General features: G+C 39.3%; 1 protein-coding gene across 2 annotated transcripts; it reads right to left on the minus strand.

Annotated features, from left to right (window-relative positions):
- Positions 1–15,774: 15,774 nt before the first annotated feature.
- Positions 15,775–23,693, minus strand: LOC149793611 (EF-hand calcium-binding domain-containing protein 1-like). 2 transcript variants are annotated; one of them, XM_089967577.1, is made up of 5 exons: positions 23,559–23,693; positions 20,249–20,488; positions 18,878–19,049; positions 18,065–18,118; positions 15,775–16,413 (listed from the first exon to the last, which is right to left on the minus strand). In XM_089967577.1, exons 2-5 carry the CDS (start codon positions 20,468–20,470, stop codon positions 16,331–16,333), a joined length of 531 nt encoding a protein of 176 aa, XP_089823703.1. In that variant the 5' UTR covers positions 20,471–20,488; positions 23,559–23,693; the 3' UTR covers positions 15,775–16,330. The 2 variants fall into 2 exon arrangements, with proteins under 2 accessions (XP_089823703.1, XP_089823704.1); XM_089967578.1 differs by having other exon boundaries at positions 23,555–23,690.
- Between the last annotated feature and the right edge of the window lie 1,646 nt (positions 23,694–25,339).

Below are 25,339 nucleotides of genomic sequence, written 5' to 3' on the forward strand. Positions count from 1 at the left end.
ATGAACTTCCACATCAAAAAAATTTTGATTGGGAATGATATTGAGGACTTGGGTCGGGTGAATGATTTCTACTAAAGCCACTTCCCAATGGGCTTCGTGATCTAAGGGGATGGCCTGAGGTAATGTGGCCGTGTAACAGCACAACGTGTTGTGGGGAAACACCTCTATGGAACTGTCACCGGGTAAGGTTAAGTAAAAGTGGTTTTAGTGACTCATAATTGCAGAGTTCTGTGGCTGTCCGAGGGGTTAGTGGACGTCAGAGGCGTGTCTCCGTCCAAAATGGGGTTCTGGTTGTGGTTGGAGTGGTGACTGACACTGGCACTGGACACAAGGTTCCTGTTGGAAGAGAATTTCAGGGAGGGATTGGGAAGCAGGTAACCGATGCAACTGCTCAATAAAATGGTCCACCATTGTTTGTCTCCTTGTTGCAAACTCAAATTGGCGATGGCTGCCCCGATGACACAATACACCACGAAGATTTGGCAGAAAAAGACGATTTGCGTTTTAGGCACACGTTCTCCACACCACACCCACAAGGGTTGTTTTTGTAAATCTTGCAGAGAAGAACTAGGTGAAGAAGGAGTGGTCGACGTAGCTGCGTCTGTGTGAAAGGGCATGATGGTCACTTCTTTTTATAGTCGATGACTTGCGAAGCGTCGATCCAAGAATCAAAACTGGGTGGATATCCTTTCCAACGTACTTTGACTTCTTTGACACGTCGTTTGCCCACATTACGGGTTCTGCGTTCGAGAATACTTTCGATGTCGTACACGTCGTCTTCTTTTTTGGTGACACGTTGTAACTCGGGCGAATAAAACGTTCCTTTGAGCACTTCTCCGTTCATGTCTTCCAATTTATAGACGGTAGGATGACGGCCATGCACTCGTCCAGTGACGCGAAACAATTCGGTCGTCCAGTTAGGTAAGTAGCCTTTGTCGAAAGTGCGTTTGGTTTTATCAATACGCACCCAATCTCCTACGGTCAACACTCCACTTTTCTTGGGGACAGCCCTCGTCGGGGACGTACCAAACAGACGCTCCAACACCAGCACTTCGTTCTCGGGAGTCACGTCTTGCGGGGCACGTCCGATGCTTCGATGGTAAGATTGGTTGTACGCTTGCACCAGGTGCGGTAAGATGTCGATGTACTTCAGAGTGTGGTGATACGTAAAATATTTCCACATGCGTTCTTTCAAAGTGCGTTGAATACGTTCCACGATGCTGGCTTTGGTTTCTGGATTCTCGGTGGTAAAAAAATGAATGTCACGTTTCTTTAATTCTTTTTGGAAAGCTTGGTTCAGAAATTCGGTACCTTTGTCCGTTTGCCATCGAAGAGGGTGACGACCGCTTTGTTTCAACACCCGTTGCAGGGCTCGCACTAACTCGCTGCTCGATTTGGAAGTCAAGGGCACGACCCAGGCAAATTTGGAAAAGATGTCGATGACACAAAACAAATATTTGTAGCCACGATTGTAGCTGGCCAAATGAGAGACATCGGCTAAATAGGCTTGCCATTGATGATCGATGCCTTCCACTCGGGTGCGACTTCTGGCAAACTTGCGACGAATTCGTTTGTGTAAAGTGTAGGTAGCTTGTTCTTGTAACCATCGTTGCACTTGAGGTAAACGGAGACTTTTCAGTCGATTTTTTGGCAGCACGATACAATTTTTGAACTCCTGCGTAACCTGCAGGATGGGAGGGATCGTAGTAAATGCTGGCTAAGACTTTTTCCATTTTTTGTGTTTGTGTGTTAATAAGGCACCCACTCTTGGAGGATGCTACTCTTTTTCTCTTGGGGTATTTTCTTGGATTGCAATGCTTTGCGTGTGCGACCGGCAATAGGTGTTAAGATTAGGATGTCTGAGCGTGGGATATCGGTTCTTGTTTCACTTCTGTCTTCACTTCTGTCTTCACTTTCTTTTTCTCTTGTGATGAAGAAGGGGTGGCCATCATCTTTTTAATCCATCCAATTCTGGAGGTAGGTGGTGTTGTTAACTTGCGTACTTTTTCTGGTTGAGTTTGAAACCCTTCTTCTTCTTCTTCTTCTTTTCCTTTTTCTGTCTTGGTCACTGGTAGTGATGGTACTGGTACTGGTGATGGTGCTGGACTTTTCATCAAGCTCTTAAAATCTTTCAGAGTGGGTAGAGCTGTTTCGTCTAAAGCTTTCTGGTGAAAGAGTTGCAGTCGTTGCAAGAGTTGACCGTACTTTTGCGATTTTTCTGTTTCGGACAAATCTTCGCGATCCATCAAGGACTGCAATTCGTGTTGTAACTGGGACATCTCGCTCAAATTGGGATTGGGAGGTAAATGCGGGGTGCGTTGTTCTTGCCACCGATGGTATTCCATCCATCGTTTGTAAGGCACTAAAGCTAGTTTTCGTCCTTCCATGGGGTTGTCAGGGGTCGATTCTGAGATCATGGGACTTCCGAGGGCCTTTTTATCTTGCTCCCACCGGTCCTCCCAACATGGTTCCTAAGACTCCTTTCAGTATGGGACCTAACAAGAGGGGTAAAATACCTCCACGTTGGACCAACATCTTCTTCTTTTGACGAATGGGAATTTTCTTTGAACCATTTGGCGAAGAACGTGACGATGTTTGCCTAAGCATTGTTTCTGGTGTTTGGACAAAGGGATCGTGCCTTTCAAAACGTTCAAACAACATTCGAACACGGTATCGATGACCTCTTTGGAGGCCGATTGAATGAGTTTTTTTCGTAGGGGTGGAGAAGCTTTGGACAGGACAGATAACATGTCCCCATGTTTGACTAAACGTGGTGGCAGTCCTTTCCTTTTCTTTCCTTGGGGTTTTCTGGAGGGTGACATCTTTGAGTCTTCAGGAGCACCAAAAACACTGATACCCTACTTGGTCACACGCCTTTTTTATACTGGAACGCGTCGCCACTGATTGTCTTTACGTCGTATCAGTTTGAGGACAGGCATGACACGTCGTGCAGGGGTACGTAACGGACTAAATCGAGCCAGTTCTTGCTTGGACAAATCCAGTAAACTTTGTAACATGCCCGATCTTTCTTGGACTTTGATTTTGGGAGAAGGTACTTTGTGAGCAGCAGCCACTGCCACTAAATTAGAGGGTCCTGGCACTGGGGAAGTTCCTTTGGGGGTCATCAACGGAGAAGTTCTTGGTGTGATCAACGTCTCCAAGTACTCTTCAGTTCTTGGTGTCATCAACGGAGAAGTGGATGAACGTGAGGCTGCCGGAGACGTAGTCACCGCCGTGGCAGGTCGTGGTTTGCGAGTGTAAGGTTGCGTCCTGGCCGAAGAAGAAGTGCCCCTCTTGCGACTAGTTTTCTTCTGTGGGCTTTTCTTTTTCTGGGGACTTTTTCTCTGTTTCTTTTTCTGGGGGCTTCTTTTCTTTTTCCGGGGTGGTGTCTGGTCAGAGGAGGGTCCCGCCACTGGAGAAGTTCTTCGTGGGGACCTGGTCTTTTTCTTTTTCTTCTTGGGGCTTCGTTGGACTTTTTTCTTGGGTATAACTTTGGGGGCATTAGGATCCCATCTTAAGAGAGAGCGAATGATGACCCCTCCTAGAGTACCGCTCCCTCCAGGTTTCAAAATGATTTGTTTTTTGGTTTGAGTGTCGATGCGGGGATCGGCCAGTTGGACCAAAGCGACTTTGTTTCGATCGAAAAAGCGTTTGGTTTGATGAGGAATCTGAATGATTCCTTGGAGTATTTGACGTGCCGTCACCGTGAACCATCGTAAGACTTCTTTGAGACTAGCTTCTAAGACACGAGCTCGTATTTGTGGATTTTTTTCTCGACTGATGCCATACAAGGCACGAATCAATTTGACGGGAAGATGCGACTGAAGGGACGTCATGTTCACACTGTGTGAGACAGACGAAAAAGGGTCTGAGGTTTTTATAGATTTTTTTTATGGGGAGTGAAATTAAGTCGAGGACGGAGACGTGTACAGGACAGGCCATCCGTCTTGGCACCAGTGGTGAAACAAGTGGGTACGAAATCGCAAATCATCGGGGGTCGTAGGTTTCAAATCGACGAGTAAATAGGCGTGTGGCGTTTGAGTGGCATCGTCGTACGCCTGGGTCAGCCATGGTGTTCCTAACTGTTTGGCTAAGACTTGCACTTGCGATTTATCTCGAGGGCTTTTAAACAAGACCACGTAATGCGCATTGAGACTGATGGTGCGATGGGCTTTACTTTGTTGAAACAAATTTTGGGTGATGTAAACGACACTGGCATTACGGTGATGCCCTTTGCGCGTGAACCACAGTTTAATTTCTTCTTCGTCTTCTCCTAACATGTCGTCGAAAATGACCAAATGGGTTTGACGGGAGTCAGAGACGATGCCGTTGTCTTCTTTAGGAATGCCTTCCACAAACACGATGGAATCGCCTTGACTTTCTCGCAAGAGGCTGTACGCCGATTGCCACTCTTTGTAACACCACACGATCCGTTGAGGTGGCCGATCGATCAAATGATGTTTATGTTCGATCAAGCGTTTGACGAATTCGGTTTTGCCTGAACCGCTAGGTCCAGCAATGAGCATGTTAAAGGGATGGCGAAGATACAAAGCCTCCCAACTGGCACGATCTAAGTGTTCGTCGATGACTTTGACAGTAGAGGAAGAGGGAGCAGAGACAGTAGAGGTAGCCATTGTGTGAGAAATGTCACTTGTGACACGAAAACAAACAAGACAAGAGTTTATATACTTTTTTCAGAACACGTTTATTGAATGTTTTTTTTTTAAACATGAATACGAAAGACAAAAATACATAAAAGCCAAAGGCTTAAGTACAAGGATAAAAGGCACATGATAACCATTAACGTGGAATAAAAACAAGTGTCTGTACAACATGTTTTGGGTAATGTTCTAACCAGTTCTATAGTAGGGGGTAAGGTCACACAAGTGTCCTCCCGAAAGGGTCTTTCAGGCCTGTCCACGACAGTCCTGTCCTGGGTGACGGGTTCTTCTGGCACCGTCACTAACACGGGTTGAAAAGTAACTTTTTTCCTTGAACAACTCTCGTGCATACTGGGCCACTTCTTGGGTCCAAGCCTCAAAATCCCATTCTTTCCAGGCACGGACATCTGTCCAATGGGGATGTAAGTCGCAAGCTACACACACATCGTCATACACGTCTTGGGTAGCTAAAAGTTGACGAATCTTTTTTTCCCGTAGAGGTCGAGAAGTATCCAGATGAAACCGCAAGGCTTTGAGCAAAAGGAGTTTTTCGTGACCATTTAAGGCCATTGAGGTGGTAAGTACTGATCGTAAAGAGTCCACAAAGAATCGGCTGGTAAACGAAATCCCAGAAAACAAGTGACTAAGACACACACAACTTGTCGTCCCAAATTGAATGGATACAGTTCTTGTAATAATCGATGGTAATGATTTACGGTTTGAGTATGGTCATTGAGTTCCTTCCACGGAATCTGTTCAATAATATGTGACATAATCCGTGGCATGGCAGCCTAATTTTATAGTCTCTGTTTCGGAAGCAATACAGCTCTCGGTAAATCCTTTCTCTCAACTCCTCAGGCCAGCCCAAAATGTTCTCTTGTAAAGTATCCATAAGTATATACACTGTTTTTGGAATCGTTGGGTGGTGGCCAATAGCCTCGTTTAACTTTGTGCCTAATGTAATATCCACTCATAATCAGTCTTCTTGTACTTTGGAACAGAGCATAATTTAAAAACGGTTGAATAACTTTGCGTTTGCGTTTCACTTGTATTTTGATCAGTTCTCGGTAAATGCGTTTTCTCAACTCCACAGGCAAGGCACGAATGTTCTCTAGCAAAGTATCCATGAATAGGTCATACTAAATCCTCTTTTGTCTGACACAAGAAATGTACCGTTTGCACAGACATGGTTTTACTTCAGTGTCGAATTTAAATAGTTTAGTTACTAATTTACACATTACAGTTCGTTCAGAAGTTTCCTCTTTCACTAAGTTGACATTTTGTTCAAGATGTTGGTAATTCGTTAACTCTTCCTCTGGAATTCGATGCAGTAAGTTTACAATGATGTAGTAGATAGAATCGTCCATAACAAACCAATCCTTTTTAAAACCAGGGGATCGTTGATCAATGTCTGTCCAAAGGAACACTTTCAATTGAATCAGTCCTTGTATAGCCTTCAGGTACCAGTGGTTCAAACACCGGTGACGTAACGGATGCAATTGTTCTTTACGTTTCACTTGTATTTTGACCAGCTCTCGGTAAATGCGTTCTCTCAACTCCACAGGCAAAGCACAGATGTTCTCTTGTAAAGTATAGATGAACAGATTATGGTAAGTTACTTCAATGTCTCGGTCCCACTAAGGGTAAGTAATGACAATTCGGTGACCATCGAGCATGTTCTACGTAGGCCGAATCTTGCGGTTCCCAGTGGTGAAGTGACACACCGCAACTGAAGCACTTGACTTTATCTCCCTCGCCCAAGTAGAAAAATCCGGCTCTGGCTAATTCTTCGGGGGTCGGTCCTCCAAGATACTTAGGCCATTTTCCTTTGAACGATTGAAGACGATTTTCAAAGTCGCAGTATTCCGACAAACGCACAGGAAACGAATATTCGTCTTTCACAGGTTCGTTTCGATGAGGGTTGGGTGACATGAACAGGAGTTTGCTCAGGGCTGGATGACATCCGTAGGGGGGTAGACGTGAAGGTGAACATTCCCTTTTAAAACGAAACCCAGTAAAATGTCCAAGAGGACGAGCGGCATCGCTTTCGCATCCCTCAGGTTTGACACGCACAGCATCACTTTCCATGATAGGGGTCGTAAGAACAAAGTTCCCATGATGCTTTACGGTATCGCTAAGGTCACAACGTACAGCATCGTACCCATCGCAAGGCTCACAATCGCATTCCACTTCCGAAGCCTCACACTTGAATTGTGCCTTTCTAAACAACTTGTTCTGTGTTTCTCTGAAAGTATTCATCTTGTTCGCTCGGTCTTGGTAGTCACAATGAACTATCGATCTTGACCATAGCGCCCTTTTTATACTAGTCGCAATGCAGTCTCCAGCTTGTACATCTTTCCTTTTTTACGTTTTTTATGTCTTGTTCTGGAATGTACCGTCTCTAAGCTACCGTCAACATTGTACCGTAGTGTGATGGGTGGAAAGGCCATAGAAAGGTAATGGCAGTGCGGAGACCATCGAGTATGTTCCAGAATAGCTGAATCTTTATAGATACATAGATCCATTCGTAACTTCAGTCCGCAAGCGAAACACTGTACCTCGTATCCCAATCCTGACTCAGGTCCCAAGTAGACAAATCCTGTTCTAGCTAAAACATGCGAAGAAGGTAATCCTTCCCTATCCGTAGGCCATTTCTGAAACGTGTCCAATCGACGGGCACAATCACAATAGTCAGGTAAGAAGACTGGAAAATGGTAGGGTTTGAACTTGGAGTTCTCATCGGGTTTCTCACTCGATTCTTGCTGTGGCGAAGTCATCTTTCTGGTGGGTGACTATCCTGTTACAACCAATGTTTTATACCAACGTGTCTATACGGTAAGGTGAAATGATTGGGAAGTCGCACTCGCTTCTGGTACACGATTCGATAGACTTTTTCCAAGGGCCGACTGACGATGTGGTGAGTGGGTAAACGTACAATCTTGTTCGGTTGATAGGTGGTCACTTTAAAGTTTCCATCCTCTCCCGATTGCAAGGCTTCTTTCAATACCCCAAAGTTGACCACACGACTGGTACGATAATTCAGAGTCAGTCCTTTCACTTTACACGTCGTGTGCAATTCTCCTTGTGGGTCCCGGTATTCGTAGGCGTAATTTTTGGGACCGCCACTGACGAAACTTAGAATATTGTCGTCGGGATGCTCGTCTGTCCAGGCTCCTAAACTGTCTCCTTCGATGTCAGGGTGCTGTTGACTCGGGTGATGGATGTAAATGCAACTGTCCGTGTCAAAGTACAGGACACGTTCCCCTAACAGTTCTAAAGCTTCGTACAATTTTAAGCGAGCATGAGCTGTCACGTAAGCCGCAATGGTGACATTTCCAAAAGGGTCGTCTTGTACAAAGTCCAGATCTTCTTCGTAATTGACCAAGATCAAATTCTCTCGAACGACGTCCACGTCTTTCATGTATTTGGTTTTGTCGTGAATCATCTGGAAGTAGCGGGAAGGTTCTGTCAAATATTCCGTCTTGGGTAAACACGGTCGTTGTGCCATTTTACCCCATAAGCAATTTAACATCACTTTGGCAAACGACCGTCTGCCTTCGTTTTTCTCGATGTGGTCTAAAGTGATGCCTTCTTGTTCATAGTATTTCTCTTTGAATTGTATTTGGTCTTCGGGAGTGTGAAACCAGGACGGATAGCCGCTGGCTTCTTGCTTCAGTTTCAAAAAGGCATCCACGTAGTCAGCGAAAATGCCTTTCTGACTGGGATCACCCTTGTGGTATTGTTGTGTCTTGGGAAAGTGGCAAATTTCGTACACTTCTAACAGTTGGTATCCCATGTCCAGAGCTTTGAACAATTCTACGCTGACCCAGGTTCCCGTCAAGGCACGTTCTTCCTGGGTCTGCTGAGAAGGTTGGTCTTGGTTGCACGTTTCGGCACAAGTACGGCACAAGGGAAACATCAGTTTGCCTTGACAATGGTGAGGTAAGACGGGATGGTATAGGTTCGTGGGAGGCAAAACTTTACACCTGATCAAGCCTTCGTATTGTCGAATGTTTTTCAGGTCGATGTGTTCCGTTAACAATTGCGGGTGCCCTACAGGAAAGCGACAATATTTGCACACGTAGGGATACAGCGAACACACCTCCAAGTATTTGATTTCTTCTCATTTCTCTTCGTCGGCTTGGTACAGCAAACAGGTGGCATTGGTCCTTCCTCCGTACAAACTATCCCTCGGGTTCAGCGGGTCCATGAACTGGTAACCTTCCACGAGGCGTTTAAACTCGGGATCGGTTTTCATACGGTGATCGTACTCGTGTTCCCACATTTCCACCACTTGGTATCCTTCCTGTTCCAACTTTAGGCGCCGCTGACAAGTGTCCTGGTACAAGTCTTCCATGGTTCGTTGTAAAAACTGATTTTTAGTGCTACGATCAGGGTAACAGACGGGACATCCGTGAAATAAGCAACCGTTAAACTCGTACACGATCTTGGGGTTTTCTAAGTCCCAGCCATCGACCGAATACGTTCCGATGGTCTTTCCGCCTCCTCCGTTGCGTGCATGCTGAATCCATGTATCTTCCTTGTCGCACAAGTAATGTAACCAACGTAGGGCTTTGACCGAGTATTGACGTTTGACATAGTGGGTAGTTTGAGGACTGATGACAGCCACGGTGTTTTCAGGCATGAATCGTTGTCTATACACTAAGGAGCACGCTTTGGCAATGGTGCAAGCTTCTTTCAAAGGATCGACCCCTCCGTGTTCCATGAACAGTTCTCGAAATTTTCCACAGCAACGCCGTAAAATGTCCACGTCGGAACGACAATACTTTAGCATTTCTTCCTGAAAGTCGAAAGGGTCCGAGGCGTGAGCCTGGTACCAAGCGTAGAAAGCTTCTCGTTGTTCGGTACGCATGTTGTCGGGGTCGTAATAGTGAGCCTCAGGTAAATGGGGTAGAACGGCGTGTTGATTGGCTTCCGTATTGAAAAAGTGTGGAAAGTACCCTTTAGCCATTTCTGTCATTCCAAACGTTTTAGGCATTCGAGTCAAAGGCATGGCCAAATAGCTCATCGAATCTTTAAACTGCACTTGTCCCACTTGCATGAAAATGATTTTGGCTCCGTTCAAAGTCACTTTAGGACGCTCGGTGCCTTGTTCCGCATAGTACCTCAAAAGAAACTGTCCATCGTATCCGGAGAAATTGTGAGCCATCACCGTGGCATGACGATGACAATCTCCGTAACGTTCGATGTCCTCTTGGCTCCACGTCTTGTCGATGGGGTCTAAGACCCATTGGGCAAAATCGGCTAACGTGTTCGGTCCCCGAAAGATTTTTTCACGCCCTCCAGGAATCTTGCTGCAGTGAGGGCAATGACTGAAAATAGGTTCTTGAATGCACTTCTCGCACGCTCGATGAGCCACGCAGAAATTAGGAATGTGAATGCCAGTCTCTTGCATGCATTCGAAATCGAAAAAGATGAAATTGCCTTTCTTCTTGTGACCGTCCTCTTTCTCTGGTGGGGGTTGGTATTTTTGCACGTAGCATTGGTGTTCCAAGTCCACGATGTGGTGACAAATGTGACATTTTTTCTTTCCTGGACATACGTGTGCCTTGGTACTATTGGTACGTATGCCTTGTCCACACGTAGGGCACAATCTCAGCAGTTGACAAGCACATTTCTTCTGTGAACCTTGTGTTTTCAAATGTTGTTGGTAACAGGTAGGGCTGACAAACGTGCGCAGACAAGTTGAACAAGGCACTGGCCCTTCGCTCAGACAGGGTGGAGAGGTCAAACATCCTGGGCATTTCAATCCACAATGTTTGTGTTGCTCTCGATTGTTATAACCATAATCATATTTCTCACAGTAATAAACATATCCCAGGAATCCGGTGATGGTGCTAATGGTATCGAAATGGTCATCGTGATAATAAACATGAATGTATTTTCCGTCCTTAAAATCTTGGCCTCGAAACAACAGAGGTCCGCGCACTTCTTGAGGGTGCACTTTCAAGGTGTATCGTGGAGCTAGGGCATCTTGCAATTTTTGCATCTCAGGAATGCCACAGGGTGTGTCTTTGGACAGGCCAGCTTGTTACAACAGGTGTTCTGCTTCGTTTCGTTGTTTGGCTGGGTCCGATTGTCGAATAGTTTTCCAGGCTCTTTTCCATTCTGCCGTGTCGTTCTTGTTGGCATAGGTTCGTCCCACCACGATGGCACGAGCTAAACACATCTGGTCTTGAGGATTGTGACTTTGGACAAGGCTACGCTTAATGCTGCGAAGCTCTTTCACCAATAACATCTTTTTGCGTCCGGTCCCTTGAGGAGGAGAGACGTGGGCCATTTTCAGTGTGGCTTTACCATCGGTGATGTCAAACTGATCATTAGATTGTTGTACGTGTTGAATCTTGTCCATGACTTTGGAAGCAGTCAATTCTGCGGGTCTGCTAAACTCGATCCAAACAGGAGATTTCAAACCGTCGTGATCTATGGATAGTGTCAAGCGATCGTCTTCTTTGGGTTGACATTGTCGCTTGAGTGCGGTGAGCAAAGAATCCCACACCCCAGTGATGAACCCTTCTGCTTTCTCCAATGGTACGTCGGACTTGAAATCTTTAAACTTCACTGTGTAGGTGTAAGCGGTGGTTCTAAATTTTCTAGAGGAGCGCTTTTCCGTCTCTCGAATGGAATAGTATTTTTCAGGATTAACTAAGGGTGGTGAACTTGGTTTAGAGGGTTCGGATTCTGGTTCACTCATGTCCTCTTCAAAATCACTAGCATGAATTTGTGCCAAGATTTCAGCCCTGGTACGAGGCGATAGATCACGTTTCTGCCTCTTACTTTCTTCTTCTTTCTACTCGAATGAATGGGATCGTTTCATCTTGAGTGCAAAACGTCAAATGACTCAAGTTTAAACACCATAGACTATTTTATAGTCATGGCAGACCAGCGTATATAAAAGGGTGTGTGTCTTGTTCTTTCACTATTCATTTCACTCTCAAGCTGAGCACAACGATGGAAGAGACTACCCAGATGGAACGTTTCGTCAGAGCTTTGCGAGGGGTCATTAGAAAATTCTCTTCAGACCAGCCGACGGACTACTCTCCTTCCTTTCGAGATAAAAGTCAAGATACTTGCTATATCTGTCAGAAGAAAGGGCATTGGTCTTCAGAGTGTCCAGACCGTCAAAAAAGAACAAAAACAGGGGCTAAAAAAGACAAAAGTCAAGATACCTGTTATTATTGTAAAGAAAAAGGACATTGGTCTCCAGATTGCCCAAAAAAGAAACAAGAGGAGTCAGAAGAAAAAAGGAATTCTTCAGAAGAAGAGAGGGATTCTTCGGAAGAAGAGAGGGATTTTTCAGAGGAAGAAAGCAGACAGGTGAAGAAAAAGAAACAGGAGAAGAAAAGAAGGGAAGAAAGTGAGGAGGAAGAAGAGGAAAAGAGTGCGACGGTGAAGAAATTCAAAAAACAGAGAGACTAAATAAGGAGACAAGAGAAGTCAATGAACTTTTAATTAAAGTGTTGCGTTGTGAATTGTGAATTGGATTGTAACAATGGATAAAAGAATAAATTAATGATATAAGGTAAGTGTCTTTGAGTTATGATTTTAAAATAAGAACGTACACTCACGCACTCATAGAAAGACACGTACTATAGGGGTAAAATGGGCTGTTCATTATTTATTTTTTGAGTTATTGGCAATTGAAATTATATTTCTTTTCGAGAAATGTGGGCGGCCCTGAAAAGGGCCTTTTTATTTTGGTGTAGGGGTGAGTTTAAGCAATCAACTTTAACTGCCTTAAGCCTTTGCCACGGCCAAGGCCTACTTCTGGACTGCGTAATGTTGATGATGATGATGATTGGGTTGAAATCACTAAGGGTGGTACGGTAGGCTTAGTCACAGGGTTAACGTGTTTAGCTCGGGAAGGTCGTAATCTCTTCGGTCGTAATAAAGAAGTCTGATACATTTGTTTCAGACTTCTTAACTCCGCTAAAATGTTCAACAGTACCGTGACCGTTTGATTTTCACCCTCTTGTTTCTTTGCTGCTACTTCTTCTTGCTGTTGTTGCTGTTGTTTTTTTCTTACCTGTTCTTCTTGCTGCTGCTGTAAGAGAAAAGCTTGTTCCGCTTCCTTTTGTCGTTGTATAAATTTCTCCAATTCTTCTTTCTGTCTCTGTCTAAAATTCTCCACTTGCGGTAATGAAGAAGGTAACGAAGGTAAAGGAACAAATTCTTGCGAGGAGAGAAAACCCACAAAATCCCAATTCACCTCTTCTGAAAGTAAGTCCGGGTTCCCTTGGGCAGTCTCCCCTGCTGGTGCACCCCAAAGGATCGTTTTCTGAGTTTCCGTCATGTTGAATCACTGTCGCACAGATTGACTGTATACAAGCACTAGCGAATCTATATAGACCACGTGACGTCACAGACTACTCTCTTCGGATTGGATGCGGGCTGACTGAATTTTGTAACGCGTGTTCGGATTGGTGAATGAACTCAATCCGTTTCAATCCTTCCTCTACCTATAAATAAGCGCAGTTCACTGCATTGATTCACCTGTTCTCGTCGCTTCAAGATGTGGACCACAGTCGAATCATCCACCCTTGTGTCTTCCATGATGTTTAGGACGGACATGCTCATGTATGTCCGATCCAAGTGGACCGTTGTACACAGGACAAACACCAGTCTGTGGATACGTAGGATCTACGTAGAAAGACAAGGATGCCTCAAAAGAGTGCTGATTTACGGGTCAACAGTGAGACGCAGCCTAAGGACAAGAAGAAGACCAATGCGGTGCCCTTTATGTTAATGGATACATTAACATAAACCCAAAGGCCCTTTTCAGGGCCACCCATATTTCTCGAAAAGAGAATGACTTTTCAATTGCCTACCCCTTTTTTAAATTTTTTAAAAAAAAATAATCCCATGTTCAATTCCCTTGAGGCTATAGTGACCCAAGACTTTTTCTTCATGTTCAATTCCCCGTGAGGCTATAGTGACCCAAGACTAATTCCCATGTTAAATTCCCTTGAGGCTATATTGACCCACGATTTTTCTCCATGTTAAATTTCCATTGAGGCTATAGTGACCCAGGGGTGTCTGTAATGCTAATTCCCATTGAGGCTCTAGTGACCCCATTCACTACTTATGTTCCCTGCTTTACGTGACTACTTATGTTTGTGAACAAGAGTAGATTTCCTGAAGAGAAAGCTACACTTGTATTACCCTAGATGCCTTTCAGTTACACTATCCATTTTTTTAAATAACCCAATTAGACGATGTTATAATCATTCTCAAAATATGCCCCTCAGAAATGTATTTAATTCTCCATACCTTGTTCACCAACAATCCGTTCTTTTGCAATGGTGAATACAACAAAAATATCAGCCCGATCTACGTTCCGTTGCGCTGCTTTGAATCCGTCCAATATTCGTCACAAAACATATATATTTATATAAACATATAATATTACGATCATTTTAAATAGAAGTAAACATGTTTAAAAATTGTAAGCTCAGGGTCTCGGCTTTATTTTAAGAACTTAAAAATGCTCTCGAAGCAAGTTGTTTATAAATTTCACGGGAAGTTGACCCTCAACCTTGCTCTGTTATTGTGTCTTTGCTTTTTACATTGATGTTGTTAGTACAAAATTATTAAGTTCATATCTTAACATCAATCTTACAGGAATCAATTTAAGTTGCGTTTCAGTTAATTTGCGAGGGTTTATTCATTTAAATTATTCACATGAATTATAATGTGCTCAGTATTTTTGGATTAAATCACTCTTTTCCATTCAAGGACATTTTGAATTATATAATTTTGATACATCAAGACTGTTAACACATCGCAACCTTCCATGATATTGGTGAATCAGCACATTTAAAGTTGGAATTAATTCGGATGACCACTAGAATTCATTTGGTACTGTATACTTTTGGACTCATCATAGAACTTTTAGGACTATTTGGGATTTAAATCACAATACCGTTAGTTCTTTTTTTTTTACTTTTCACTTTCTGTTCTAGGGAAAAAAATTATTTGTTGAATTTTAGAAAACTTGTTGGCTTTTCCTATTTTCTGTTATTTAATTTAAGATCTTAGAGTCATCGCCCCGGTACCCTAGTGGTTAGAGCGTCCGCCTCATATGCGAAAGGTTGCGGATTCAAACCCCGGCCGAAACAAACCAAAGGCTTATAAAAATGGCACCAAGAGCTGCCTCGCTAGACGCTCAGCATTAAGATGTTAGTGTTAGGACTGGTCGGTCTCGTTTAAGGATAATGTGACTATGACTACATGCCTGCGGCATGATGCCCCAGTGCTAGACATCACTATAAACAGACACACTGCAGACATCGTAGCGACTGAAAATTTATTTTTAAACTTTCGTTAAATTACTAAATCACGCACACACACACACACACACACACACATCATAGAGTCGTACAAAAGTAGAACTAATATTAAGTCCGGTACAACTCGTTACGTTTCGACAATGTAACAGTGAGAGCACGTGCTTTCGAGTTAGGTATGGGTGGGTTGCGTACAGAGATGAACGTGGGTTAAGAATATGGCACTGAAAACCACCCTACATTATTTACAACTCATTTCATTTTATGAACGGGTAAAGAGACTCACTAAATTGGCCTTTTGTTTCTATGCAAATGTGTTTTAACTCAGAAGTCAAGGAAAAGAGTATCGTAATGTATACAAGCAAACCTATATATCAACTATGTATGTATGTATATATGTATGTATGTATGTATGTATGTATGTATGTATGTATGTATGTATGTACGTACGTATGTATGTATGTGCAATACATATTTATTTGTCTTTGTGGTATAGGTGTACTCAGTGTATTTAACTCATGCCACATCCATGTAGATAAACATTATTTTCTCCAATGAAACTATTATCTTGAGAGACAAAGGAAGAAAATTGTTTTTCTTGTGTAAGTTACTACAACTTTTATGTCATTAAAACACATGAATGCAAACATAAATAAATATATGTACAAAGGGTGTTGTTTATATAATAATCATAGAGGTTCAAAATTACCGTCCGAACTTTTGGACATGCTTAGTACCAAATCAAAGTTTTGATTTTTGCATGATCAACATTTTCACACGAAAAAGGTAAGAAATAAAGTCAGCAATCACAAGAAAAACTGAAAACTTTATTTTAAATCATTTAAATTTAATGACATTGATAACAGTACACGGGTCTGAACAATAATTAATTTGTGTTGATTTGTCTAGCAATGTAAATGAAGTAAATTAAACAAATTCATCTTATGATTTTTTAAATCATCAATAATTGAGTATTTGATGCAATCTTGCTTTACCCGACTTATCTATCGTAACGATGAATATTTATCTAAAATGGCTACGTTTTTTGAAAGACATCAATTACAACGCTGAGCTCATTAAGTTCTCCAGTATTGTTTTTGACAGACAGTTTTCAAGAACAAAACTACCTTTACAAAATATAAGCATGTAACAAAGTGTATAAAGGTTCTTAAAGTTTCATGGAACCATAGAAAAAGTTCTAAAAATTCCGTTCAGCTAAGACACACCGGTATGTCTGCTACGTTATGAATATTTTTAAATAGTAGTATGTTGTATTTATTAATAAAACGACCTTTTCAAATGTAAGTGTACCGTCACCATCTAAACATAATTAAAGATTCATAGCGTTGTATAAATTCTTTATTATTGATGTAAAGTTTCTTCAGTCTCAGACATGCGGTCCGCTTTCTCCCGAATATTGTCATTTTCACCTGATGTTTTCTCACCTGAAAGATAATCAAACGTTTGCATGAATAAAGAGATGTTAGGAAATGAAGGACAACATTTAAAATATTTGCGGTATAAAGAAGAGCTTGTTTTCTGCAGAAAATATACAATAAATCCATTTCATTTAAAATCATATGGTGTCAAGATGTATAACAATAACTACAAAAAGACATTCTCACTGAGAAAACTTTCAATTGCTGTCTAAAGTGTGCAGCTTGTTCTCGTTGTTTATTGCATCTCGACATGTAGATGAATCGATTCTGTACAAATAGCACCGCTGATCTACATATGACATTAACATATTTGGATTAATTTTCACTAAGTGCAGGCCCCTCTGATGGCACGTAAATGATTATATCGATTTGGTTGAAATATTTTTCATCAAATGCACTCTGACTGCTGTGCCTTATATGTTTCTTTGTGTGGTGGTTGGGTATGTTCATCTCTTTTCTATGGTTTCTGAGAGCAAACGTGTATCAGAACATTGAGGCAAACACGCTCTAGGGTGTTTAAAATTCACCGTAAATTGTTAAACTGCACAAACAATATATTTGCCCTAAGCAGCCGAATTCGGCCGTGTAGAATGTTATGTTTTTTAAATTGGGTGCTTAACTTTCGTCCATGATTCGAAATTGTACTTTAAAATAACGGTTATTTGGAAACATGTTGTTTACATAACTAACTTTTGCCCATGATTATGAATTGTAAATAACAAGTTCACATAACATTTTAGCTCAAAAAGTTCCAAAAACAGACGTGTTTATAATTTTTCATTCGAAATTTCCGTTGAATGGCTTACATGTAGGTGAAACCTTTTATAAATAGAGACTTGATAAACAAATAATTTACTCGTTTTAAAATCAATCTGTGTGAATCAGTTACAGTTGTGTTATGTTTTGAGAGGAATTATATATTTAAATTATTCATTAGAATTTGTAAGTGATCATTGAGAGTGGATTAACACATTGTTTTTGGAAGTATTGTGAACTCATTCAAAGACCTTCTGGATTACATCATTTTGGTACATCAGGACGTTCAAAGCTGCTGGAATTCATTATGTACATTGTATTCCATTAGACTTGTGATAGCACATTTAGGATTTGTTGGTATTTAATTCACAATTTTCTAAGTGTCTCTTAAATTGTCAATTTTGTGTTGTGAAGAAATAAATAAATTATTTATTTTATTTAAATTGTTGGTTTCACTTCTTTCTGTTAATTACTTAAAGACCTACAGTATAAGAAGAAGCTAACTTCGCCAAGGTAGATCCGAATTTGTTGTCATCTGCTGTTTATGATTATCATTGGTTTTGCAAGGATCACGCAGCCTTCTTGCAAAAATCATGTTAACAGACATCTTTATGAACGAATACAATGACAAGGAGATCATGAACTTCGAATGTAGATTGGATTATAGTTTTCAAAATGATTGAAGGGATATAACTCTTGATAGATACGTATCTGTCTATTTTCCCTTAGTGACTTTACGTCTAATGTATTGGAAAACGACAAAATATATGTTGAAAAGACGGTTATACATTAATGTAATAAAATGAATAATGATACAGTCGAATATATAATGCGTTTATCTTAAACGTGTAGTTTCTCTTTAGCAAATTATTTAATTGATACTTATAAATATAAAACTTACTTTCAAAAATAAATGGAGCCGCAGCTATTTCTTCTTCATCCAACTTGTCATCTCCTTAAAAAAATAAGAAGAAAAAAATAAGATAGAGGGAATAGTCAAAAAAATGTACCGTATTTTATTAACAACGAAAGCAATCCCAATAATCATTTATTTCTCTCGTTTTATGAGTGGCTTGTGAAAATTTTATTTTATGGCACAGTAGGCTACGTTTTACAAATAACAGGAATTACATCCAGGTTCGCATGTTTACGGGAGGAGGAGGAGAGATTGTAAAACCGAAATTAAATGGCTTAACTGCTGTCATAGTATTCGGCAACTCTTTCAAGATAGCAAAAGATATATTGCTAATATCATTAATACAGGATCAATAAATAAATGTAAATCAATTATAGAATAACCTACACGACAAACATAATTAATTCAATAGGATCCTCATTTCACACTATTTTCATCCGGCATATACACAGTTTGATTTCCTATTTGGCCAATCTGATTAAAATCCAGATCCCCAGCATTACTGAAATCTGACGGACACAAAAAAGATGCCAGGTTCTACTGATCATCAGAATCACCAATCAGATTACTGCATCAACGGATGAAAATGAAAATTTCATTCGGAACATATAGTCTCTAACTATAAATCTCCCTAACAGAAATGCAATGCTTTATCTGAAAGGTTACTAAAACATTAACCATTGTGCATTAAAGGTCGACTTATTATAAGCAAATTTCGATTTCATTCAAATTTTCTCATAGGTATAAATGCTGTAGAGTTTGATTAGGCTTGTACCGTATGCAATTTTCACAGCTCACCATTTTTGTCAGCAAATTGAAACACATTATAAACTTCATCCAGCGGAACTTTCTGAGCATTTGCAAACTCTTCGGGTGATATAAGTTTGTCGTCGTTCAGGTCATAATGACGGAAGTCTCGGGACATGGGTACAACTTGATAATCTTCATCAGCCGCTGCCAACTCAGGGATCTAAAAATAATGATTAAAGACTGAAAGACGATGTAAGAAAGAGAGTGAAACTTAAAAACTGTATTGCTTATATAGACTATGACTTGGACGTACTCGAAATTCCTTGTATACCATGATAAAACTGTTGTTCGCAAAACCAGTCAGTCAACTGACAAAGGTCTTTTTTGCAGGAAGTAAGTTTTTTCATTTCCTTGCATACCAACATTTTTTCACAAATGTTTGTTTAAAACTAGTGAACGATTTTTTTACAAAATTCATTAAAACAAGCTTCAAACTGCGATTTCAAAGCATGGGTACGGATAACAGACTTATTTGTATTGTGTGATTGATCTTAATCCAAAATTGAGGGGGTACTAGTAGGGGTCACATGTTTAATGTCATGCCGTGTAAATAAGTTTACTAAGTTTGAAGTATGGGTACAGCCTTGATTCTGACCTTAGAATTTTCTAGAACCAAATTATGTTTACAGGTTGATGGATATTTCCGTTGTGCCGAATGTTCTGAAAAAGAACTTTTGACCCTTATCCCATATCATACAATTTTATTTCAAGATCGATTACATTAGAATCATTCATTCCTATATAAGTATCCAACGTTTAATTACTCTTTTTATCGTATTCAGTTTTATATTGAGAGGACATTTGATAAATTATTTTTTGGAATTACAAAGTACACAGCATTTTCAGACTAAATCATTGTTTTGAATTATTGTTAATTCATGCAAGATCATCTTGGATTATATCACTGTGATACATCAAGATTGTTAGCACCTTCCAGACTACAAGCATATCAGAACGTTCAATTTTAGAATTCATTCAAAACACCACTGGAAATCATTAGGAATACTCAATACTTTTGGACTTGTGAACATTTAGGACAATCGGGATTTAATTCACAATAATGTAAGTTATTTTTAAATTTCACTTTGTATTCTAGGGAAATAAATTATTTTTTTAGTTTTACAAAACGTGTTGGGTTCATTCTATTCTCTTCTGTGGTTAATATCTTTAAATCTTTGCATGTCTTTCTGGGTAAATCGATTTCGATTCCAATTATTTCAAGAGATCGAGCGACATAATATGGGATGATCGGCATTCATTTATTACTGGGTAAAGTTAAATACGTTATGAAAAAATTTCCTAGTATACATACATACATATATATATCGTAGAATCATTTCAAGAACATAGTTTACTTACGCTTCTCTTGCAAACCCTTCGGCATGCTAAATGACACAAATGTGCCGTGATGGCTGGGTGCCACCCTGCATTATCGCCAAAGTTGGGACATTCCGTGTGGCAGACCTCTTGACATACGGGCACTGGGATGTGAATCCGCGGTAGTCGAAACCGCCAGGCTACAGCACCATCTAGCAATACTACTGTCACAACCAAGAGAATCAAACACGCCCCAGTATACATATTTGAGTTGGTTGATGCCTATATGTGGAAAAATTAGATTTCGAGAAAATGCTGCATGTAATGAAAATATGGTCTCCAATCAAACCATCAGTTAATTAATTCATATATCTATGAAAACAGCACCTGCTTGCAAATCATATCAAATATTGTTACATTTTATATTCGTGAAAACATCACTTGTTTACAAATCACATCAGATATTGCTACATGTTATATCCATTAAAACGCCACTTGTTTACACATCATATCAAATAGTGTTACATATAATAATCCCTAGTTTGCTTGCCACTGATCTACCGCTTGTTTCCTAAGTGTTTCACTGTTGCCGTGTAGGAGAATAAAGATAAAAGAAAATGACTTAACATTCAGAAAGGGTAAAGGAGAACAACAACAATGATGGGATGTAAAAGGAAACGACTAATATATTCGATAAACAATGTCATGTAAACCAGACAAGGAAAGTAAGACGCGGAGAGAGAGAGAGAGAGAGAGAGAGAGAGAGAGAGAGAGAGAGCACAAGGTAAGACAAAAAATTGACTGGCCTACCAGCCACAAAACCAAAAGTACAACTATCAAGAAGAGCCGACAATAGCTTCGAATATTAAGAAGGCTATCATATAACGATTTTAGATGAGCAGTTAAAGCATTCAAAAATATAAGAGTGTTAAGAGTAAACATTTCATAAACATCAACCGATATCAGAACATAAGTTCAAAAACAAAAGTAACAAGCGTATCCTTACTGGAAATTACTCCATTTATTCTGAGAAAATTTATCAAAACGAATCCTTCCATTATATTTTTCTGTCATTTTTAATTATTAACATTAACATTCTAAAAATTGCACACGTTTAGACTTAATGCATTAGAGTTATGCTTTTATGTAGAAAGTTTTAATCCTTATCCATGATGTGTGTAACGGATGAATTATTATCAGTTCTTATAAAATTATCCAATAGTTTCCAGAAAAAAATCTTAAGTAATCGGAAATTTTGTATAGTGTTGTCACACTAGCCTTAGTGTATTCAATAGATGATCGTCACAACATATCTATCTTTAAAATAAGGTAGGTTGTTTATGTAGGAAAGGCTTTGATTTTGTAAGCAATGGAATAGCGGTAGTGTACCTTATCATCCAACTTTGAACCTACATACCTAATACAACTTTGGACCTAAATACCTAAAAGGTTTTTATTTCTTTGTTCTTTCGCTTGTTTTACTATGATCCTTAAGATAAAAGGATCAGTAAATAGTTCTGTTTAAATACTTATTGGATGCGTAACTACAAGAATAGTGAAAACCACCTAAGACGATTAAAAATAATCTTTAAGAATGATTACCAGCTTGAAAGGTAACCAATGTGCATCAGCAGACTGGAGAAAATAAATATTTAAGTCAATGTGGAAAGAAAGAAAAGTATCCCACTTAATGATGGTTTGACACGTAAATGTTAAATTAAACCTTTCAATGTGCCATTTCTAAAGACGAATAGAATTGCCGTACAAACACCACGAAACGAAACATCTAGTTCGTATAAAGTGGTGAGTTCCGTAGTGTATGAATAGCCTAAATTTTTAAAAGCCTTTGAATCAGTTCATAAGAAACAATGTGGACGTTAATAAAATACAATGGTATACCATGCAAATTAACGAAAATGATGCGGCGTTTATACAAAAAGAGTATCTAAACTTGAATGCGCATTTGTACAACTCATATATTCACCGATTCATCCTCACCCAACCCTACCCCACTCCCAGCCCCATCGCCACCCCAAAAATAAAAAAAAGAATCCTACCAGTTAGCGTAACACGGCATCCCTCTAATCGAAATGTTTCAAAAGACGCACAGAAACCAAACAATCACTCCGTTTATAATAGTGATATAACGCAACGAGCGAAATCAATTAAACCGTTTTTATGTGGGGTGGGGGGTAACATCACTTAAACGAGAGGATCCAGTGGGGTAAAATATATTATAAAATGAAACAACAATATTGTAGAGTTATTACTATACATTGTATTACTTTTTAGTGCAACTGCCCTGTTTTTAAATACAAGGTGAATGTTCTGGAACACCAAGATATATCTTCTAATTTACACAAGTGTCTTTGTACAAGTCAGTTATCTTATGTTGTGGAACACCAAGATATACTTTATATGAAACAGCGCTGTATAGCAACAATACAGACTAATAGTTAGGGCACAATCACTGACAGGGGTGAAGACTAACGTTACAGTAATTGTTCAGCCAATGAAGTCAAATACATTTCGTTACTAAAGGGCAAATACCTTTGGAATAACATCAACTTTATAATAAATTTTAAAGTAAATACACTGAGAAACAGACAGACAGACCGAATGGGTCAGAGATAGGATTAAGGCTTTCCAAATAGTCGCAGCAGAGAATACGTGATTAAAATTAACCTTTAGTTGACGTCCTTAGAAACGCGTGGTAATGGAAAGTCCTTTAAAATATACCTTTGAATTCTGAAATACTTGTTTATATCTAAAAATGTCATATTTTTCTTTCTCTACAAATAAAGCCAGAACAATAAAAACAATCGTTACCAACAAACATTTGCAATATCTAGAGCTAGTTTGAGAAGGAGATAGGAAGAGAGTAAATGGACAGAGAGACATGAACAAATCAAAGAAAACCAAAGCGAAAATGCAATGGCTTACATATCTTTGAATGAAACAGTTTAATCTAAATAGTTTTCCTTGTGTTTTAAGTATAGCTTTGAAAATCACAATCTACGAATAGGAAAAGTGTGAAAATAAATGAAAAGAACTGTAACACTCCGGTAATCCAACACATAAAATTAAGTCAGAGATTGTGCAGTTGAAATTTTGATCGAATCATATATGATATCAAAATATGTCAATAACATTCAATTAAATCTTGCTGAGTATTAATAAGAAAAAATTATGTAATTATCTACACTAGTAGGAAAAAAAAAACAATTATGAACAATGAATAAAGAACTCGTACACATAAGAGAATCAAACGGAGAAAAACTCTTCACGGCATTACAGAACAATTAGATGTCAAGATAAAAGTTAATTATAATAATATAGGATGCATACTTACGATGTATACTTGTAATGATCACCGGTCGTGGAATACATCAACTACTTGCAATCAGCAGCTTTATATACGATGGCTGAATTAAACGTGTAGGAGAAAAACTGACCAAAAAGGAGAAAATACTACAGTTGCTGACTTGACATTTTAAATAGAATAAGGAGTGCACATAGAAGTGGACCACTTGTTATATTAAGTACTAAAATGATCTATTTCCTCCCAATTCCCATCAACGGCACTTTTATTAAAGCTCGAACAAACTTCATTTGTTCTCATATGAGGAAGGACTCGAGAAGCCTTTCACATCAGTTTTACTGCGGATTGCTTTATTAAGTCTTATAAAATTATCCATCCAAAACAGCTGCATTTAAATGCAAATTTTGTACAAACATCTTCAACATTCGTAGAGACTATGAAAAGGTTTACAAAATGTTATGAATATGTTGATTCCCACCGTCTTATATTTTATTAATCGAAGGAAAATTATTTCTTTTCTTTTTAGGATGCAGGAAACAGACTTCAAGTTCAGTATTGAAAGAATGATAAGACCCAATCAAGCTATTCTATGTATTTCAATTAAATATGTCTCCCGTATATTGAGGAAGTACTTGAATTAGACCCATATGTTAAGGATGAGTGGTCAGACTAAATTTTGTATTTTATGAAGGAGGACGTTGTGCTTATCCTCTTATCCATACAGATCAGGTTATCGCTGACATTTTTATTTCTTAATAGAGACGAGATAAGCTTCCTTGTAAAAAGTTAAAACTGCATCTTCAACGCCAATCCATAATACCTGTGTCATACATAAGCAAGTGCATTGCACATGCCGATACATTATCTTGAGCATTTCGAAGAGCAAATGCCATTGAGCGTTGAAACTCTCCTATCTGCAAGTTACATAACCAGAATACTTCCAGACACAAGATTCAACCTCACTGCCTTCTAACAGTTATGCAATATACAGTGATTCACAAGGTAATTCAACAAATGCCACTGCGCGTTGAAACTCTCCTATCTACAAGTTACATAACCAGAATACTTCCAGACATAAGATTTAACTTAATTTTTTTATAAAAGTTATGCCATATATAGTGATTCACAAGGTAATTCGACATCTATAAGCATATAGTTTAAATTTCAGTATAAATGTATAACATTATTAGCTCCATTTTACTGTTGAGAGGAGAAATTGTTTCGTTGAAATGTGAAAAATTATGGAGATGATTGAACTTATTCTTACATATTCAGTAAAACTATTAAGAATTAATTTTGCTTCGATACACTTCCAGAATATGAGTACATTATGAGGAGGATTTAATAAACTCAATAATAAATGAGAAACTTTTGACAGGACCATATTTTTAATAACTCCGTATTTACCATTTCAAAATAATATTTCGAACTTCCCTAACTTTAGTCTCATATGTTTATTTAACCACATCATTTTAGTCTGCAGAGATGATCAAACCGACGAAAGTAAATTTAGATATTTCCCAATAGAAATGATATTCTGTACAATACGCAACATTACTATTGTTCTACTGCCAGTGCAGACTGCATTAGTTCTTTCATCGTTTATGTTAAGACATGAACATTTGGAATATTGATATCGTAGGTCCAAAAATGATTTAAGAGGCATTTCAAAGCCATTAAGAGTCAATGATGCGTCAACTGTATTCTACAAAAATTACATACCTTCCATTGTTTATAGTAATCTCCTTATATTTAAACATCATATTATTATTATATGGGATAATAATATATCTAATCATATAGGATGAAAA

This window comes from Sinohyriopsis cumingii, chromosome 8, assembly GCF_028554795.1.
Source record: "Sinohyriopsis cumingii isolate HCF-2022 chromosome 8, ASM2855479v2, whole genome shotgun sequence".
In the NCBI taxonomy this organism is placed as follows: Eukaryota; Metazoa; Mollusca; class Bivalvia; order Unionida; family Unionidae; genus Sinohyriopsis; species Sinohyriopsis cumingii.